This window comes from Haliotis asinina, chromosome 11 (assembly GCF_037392515.1).
Source record: "Haliotis asinina isolate JCU_RB_2024 chromosome 11, JCU_Hal_asi_v2, whole genome shotgun sequence".
Classification (NCBI taxonomy): domain Eukaryota; kingdom Metazoa; phylum Mollusca; class Gastropoda; order Lepetellida; family Haliotidae; genus Haliotis; species Haliotis asinina.
In genome coordinates this window covers 19,361,696-19,367,555 of record NC_090290.1, presented here as the reverse complement: position 1 = coordinate 19,367,555, position 5,860 = coordinate 19,361,696, and the positions used below count along the sequence as shown (strand labels likewise).

Sequence of the window (5,860 nt, the reverse complement as noted above, 5' to 3'; positions counted from 1 at the left end):
TCTATAAATGCCGGTTAGTGAAAATGATGAGAACATCGTGTGCACAGCAGTACATATTTTGGTAGGTAACTCTAAAGTGCTACCTTAAAGGCTTGCCGATAAAATACCAATAGCACTGATTATCTAGCCTCATGTAAGAATGTCCAGTTTGGATTGGTCCACGTGACTCTGATAAAATACCATGTACATCCATCACGATCCGCCAGCGGGAGTATACGATTTTTATACTCCCGCTACGAAAGTCATATCCTCCCGCTACGCCTCGGTGACGACGCCAGAAGTGAGAAAAGCGTGCATCGACAAGCCTTTAGTAACGTGCGGTGCATTGAGGTCAAACGATCAGCTGGTGTCAACATGGCAGCAAGTCGATTCGATGCGTGTTGTTTTGTTTTAATTTAGTGAAAACATTCAGCTAGATAAATGCGTTATCACATCCTGTTGAGGGAAGTACGGGGTTTTATTAGTCCCGAGTACGGTTGTATTCCCCGAGCGCCTCTATTGAGGGAAATACGGGGTTTTATCAGTCCTGAGTAAGGTTGTATTCCCCGAGCGCCCCGCATTTCCCTCAACACGATGTGATAACTTATAATATTCAACATACGAATTGTGACCTATAACATCAATCGATCAAAACACTAGACGTTGTAGTCCAATAATTATTACTTAATTAATAATACAATTAACAGAAAACGCATCGTGACCTCCTATCGTTCTGTACAGCTCCTGTCTGCTGTATACTGTGTTACGAGAGTGTATTTTCTGTAAAATGTATTATTGATTACGTAATAATTATTATTGGGTCACAATGTATAGAGTTTCGAGAGATAGTTAATATGGGTCAGTTATGTACCAGTTAAAATAGTAATGTCAGACAACGTAAACTAAAATGCATAATCATTATCACTGGTATATGCCATACCTGGAAATTTTTTGTATAACTCATTTTATCTGTATGGGCATGCACATCACTCTTAAGGTAATATACCACCAAGATACAAACAATACTTATTTGACGTTGATTCAGCGTGATATTTCAACGTCGTTTCACCTTTCACTTTTACTATACATTCAACGTCAGGTTTCAATGTTTTGACAACGTTGAAACAGCAATGGTGTGCCTGCTGGGTACACGTTACTTTTACCGTCACGTTGTGCTATAATAGCTGCCGTTTTCCCATCCTTATCGCTGGCGTTAATGTCGACCAGGTTCTGTGACATGATGTGGTTCGCCATCTCCACACGTCCACATGAAGAGGCCATATGAAGGATTGTGTATCCATTGTCATCCACGTGTGACGCATTAGCTCCCATCCTTACAAGGACGTCAAAAAGGTATGTGTTTCCCTTTGAAGCAGCCATCGCTAAGGGGGTCATTCCGTCATTATTTCTGCTGTTAATATTAACACTGCCTTGTGAAACACGATACTTCACCATAGCCACGTCTTCGCCCATGCAGGCAGAGTGCAGGATGTTGTTTCCTCTATCATCCACATGTGACACATTAGCTCCCCTGCTTACGAGTAGCTCAAAAATGTATTTGTTTCCTTTTAATGCAACAGTCATCAAAGGGGTCATTCCGTCTGTGCGCCTACTGTTAATATCAACGCTGCCTCGTGACACTAGATACTTCACCATGGCCACTTGTTCCTGAGAGCAGGCATAGTGCAGGACGTTGCGGCCTCTATTATCCACACATGACACGTTAGCTCCCATGCTCAGAAGAAAGTCAAAAATGTCTTTGCAATGTTGTACTACAGCAAACATCAAAGGGGTCAGTCCGTGTATACTTCTACTGTTGATATCAACACTGCCTTGTGAAACTATATACTTCACCAGAGACATGTGTTCGCCCATGCAGGCAAAGTGTAGGACGTTGTAGCCATTGAGATCAACCCGTGACACATTACTTCCCGTACACGCAAATAACTCAAACACATTAATATTTCCCTTCATTGCAGCTTGCAGCAGAGGAGACAACCGCACATTTTTAACAATACCGTATTGTTGTAGTAAACAGTCCACCATAGCCACATGTGCACCCATGCATGCCCAGTGCAGGAAGTTCTTACAGTCGCTATCCACTTCTGACTTATTAGCCCCTTTTGTGATAAGAAATTCAAATATTCTGCAATGTCCCTCATGTGCTGCCACCATGAGTGGTGTCCTTCCGTGCTTCTCGTCTTTGCTGTTGATGTTGACCGAACCCCGGGACATGATGTGTTTCACTTGTTGCAGGTCCCCAATCCTGCAGGCCTCGTGAAGTGGGCTGTTGGCAAATGACTCCTGCTTGTCAACTTTATGTTGTAGAGATTTCTCAGGGTCCTTCTGCTTTCCATCTGTAGATATGATATTTATACGACGATGGTAATTTGTTAAATATTTACCGCTATCAATTGCCATATTACCACCTGTGCATAATGTGCCAGAAGGTAATTTGGGTGCAGTAATCCCTTTTGAATAAGCTCAGATGCTAAAGAAGGCCCTGATGTTTTAGATGATCAAACGTTTCTGACAAGAAATCCTTCTGGCACATGATTGAGTGAGTTTAGGTTTACGCCGCACTTAATATTCCAGCTTTATGGCGGTCATAAACACAACACCGTTTAGTCCTTGCATCTATATCCGTTACTTACGATATAACCAGAAATACACTAAATGGCAATCAGAGGTTCTAGTCTATTTTCTTTCTGGTGAATATTCTTCCTTGTGTCAGAACCCCGAATAATGAATAATGCGTCAGTTTCCTCACATAACCTGTTCTGAAAGCATTCACGACTGATCCACGTTGATTAAGCCGCTTAATCAACGAATATACGCTTCGTGGCATTCCAAAGAATCTTGCAATATTGACAGATTTCTTGCCACTTTGAAACATTTAACATTACATTTAAATTTCGTCACAGACACGTGACGTCATGGTCGATCATGTGACAAAATATTACGACGTGTCGTTTTGAGTAGCAGTACTTTACAAAGGGACATCGCCATACATGACAGCAACACGTATTTAATATGGCCACGGGATTTACAAAGACAATAGATCAGTAGCTGCCCAGTCCCGTCAGGTGTGTATATGAGAGAAGATGCGAAAGCAACTGGTCATTACCTTGTACACAGACAGCTTGTCCAGATCGAGTCTTCAGACATCTTTGACCGACACTGCACATACAGGATGTACAAGGATCAGTCGAGGCCTCGAAAACAGAAGAAAGAAGAACTGTATGTTGTCCTCTATATATCATGTTTTAGGTCTATTTTTGTATGTATTTTTATTCAAGTTTTACCACCAATATTAGTATTAATTTCAGACATGATTGTTTTACAATAACCAAAACACATCTTACTGTACTCAAGTAATCACTAGCAACTATTTGGGGGATATTTAATTTAGGCTAGAAATATACACACCCTTGGGAACCATTTGTTAGACTTCTTGCTGATGTTTTTCTGGCATCGCCAAGAAGTGATTTTTGGAGTGTCGCCCTATTCTAGCAATATCATGACGAGGACACCAGAAATGGGCTATACACATTGTGGGGAATCGCTAGCGTCTTCACTGGGGCGAGTGTATGTTTAACCACTAGGCTCCCCCACTGCCCCACTAGCCCAGCCCATTACCTCAGGACCCTACTGTGCAAGAGTCTCCTCAAAATTGGTAAACTATGTGAGTAATATTTCAGCAGTTCAACCTGTCAGAATCCCCTTTGACGTAAAATCGAGAAGGCTGAGTTTAATTTTTCAGAACATAACATAAGTACAGGGCTTTGTATCGGTAAACCCCAAATTACTGATGTATTCATCATATGGGTATTCGTATAGCGCCATAGTCCATCCCATGTGCATGATGGTAGCACTTTGACCTCCACTGACTGGGGCGCATAGTCACAGTACTTTGTCCAGGTTTTACTGCACATTGCTGAGCGCGCATCTAGTGTTTTCAAGTAATCATGTGACCACCAACAGATTCGTGACTGGTTGTAAGTGCACAGGGTTGTGTACATACAAATGATAAAGTTGACTCAAATGTATTTGCACACGGTCACAGGTGGACTCGATTCCAGCAGCTTAAACTCTCTGGATTAATAGCCTGGGGTGCTCGACAGCTCCACCACCACGCACAGTGACTAAATATCTAATGGAGATAAGCCCCATTTTGTATTCGTAACTACTCGTCTTTTTCCGTTACCTACAAGAAGACTCGTATCCCTCTCATACTCCATTATTGCCAAGATCCGTGGCAAACCCATTAAATCGCGAGTACTAAAACGCATTTCAAAACCTGAAAATGGTGGAACCGTTGTACTTTGAAACTTTGCTCACCATACAAAGCGCAATTTAAACATAAACTTTGAGCTAAAGGATGAACAACTTTCAACACTGAAACATATTTGCAAAGGGAATGGCCGTATCGCTATAGGATATTCTAAGAGCCATGTTTGCAAATTCAGAGTTATCTTTCCTTGATAATAGTACTAGACAATTTTATCTCCATGTCCGTTTGCGCTCACACGACAGGAGTACGAAACGCCATCCGGCTTGCCAGAATGACACGAGTAGTTGTCTTTTTTCCATTCATGTTATAGGTTAACAACTGATTTTCAGTTTCAGTTTCAGAGAAAACGGCTAAGAACTGACACCTTTTGATGAGGAGTTGGAATTAGGTAGAGATGTCTTATCATTATGGACAGGTTTTTACACACATTTACTTACACGTGAATGATCCCTTGCAAGAATGACATGTCCTTTCTGCGTGATATCCTTTGATTCAGCTCTAGATAAGCGGCAGGTTAACGTCTCGATGTCGTATTCAATACTTAAACATTGACCATTTTCAGCACATTTAAGCTGACACAGTTTGATACCAACGTTCCTGATAACTTGACCGTCCCTCTCTGTATTCTTAGGTGTGCACCCCTTCTTGCTTGAGGATGAAAACACAAACATCAGAAAAGCCGTTAATATCAGGAGTAGTTTCATACAGTCACTCACATACTTCGGTGCCATGGTCAACGCCTATCGACTGTGAAATGTTGCACGGCTCTTGTGAGGTTCAAGGATTACGGTCAGGGTCAAAGACTATTTCACCAATATCTTGAGCCAATGCCACCAGCTAGATAGTGAACACAAAGTTACAAAAGCCTGATAACACAGTGAACAGATTTGAACACCTATCTGTAGAAGCTACCAACCGGTAGACAGTCAGTACAAGGCAAACACAAGCATACAGAAGAATGCAACGAGTGTCATGAATATGCATAGAGTACGAGCCACGTGTCCCCATCAGCGAAGAGACTTCCTTTCACATGAGTCCTGATTGGCACTGCATAACGAGACATAAACATAATGACTTAAATCTTTTGGCCACTTTTTTTGTGCGTGTATATTTTGTTGCGTTTATAATTTTCCAGATATATTGATGTCGATGGCTTCACTTTGCCATAAGTTTCCTGTGTCTACGCATTATTATCAAAAAATGAAACAGCAATCCATCCCATAGTATTCCTAGGTGTTTCTTGTCAGAGAAACCAACGGGTTTGGACGAAAGGTTACTTATCTTGGTCGATTCACACCATCGTATCCCAACTGCAGTGATGGATGCTATCAAGTATCACAAATGGTTCTCAGTGCACTGTTATTTCACAAACACAAAGACTGAAGTAAACACACCTTTGGCCACAAATCTACCCTCGGGTGAGATCAATCACTTACTCACACACTAGATATCTGTGTTACCCATACCCGGTCCACAGTGCTACCAGGAACACATACCGGTCAGCAAATCTTCCCCTATACTACACATCTATCTGCACTTTGGAACTAACTACCTGTGTATTAACAAATTCTGCAACCACCAGAGGAA

At 41.7% G+C, this 5,860-nt stretch overlaps 1 protein-coding gene across 1 annotated transcript; it reads right to left on the bottom strand.

Annotated features, from left to right (window-relative positions):
* Positions 1-1,074: 1,074 nt before the first annotated feature.
* LOC137255331 (ankyrin repeat, PH and SEC7 domain containing protein secG-like) lies at positions 1,075-2,400 on the bottom strand. Its single transcript, XM_067792781.1, has one exon. The coding sequence runs from the start codon at positions 2,398-2,400 to the stop codon at positions 1,075-1,077; it is 1,326 nt and encodes a 441-aa protein (XP_067648882.1).
* Positions 2,401-5,860: the final 3,460 nt, after the last annotated feature.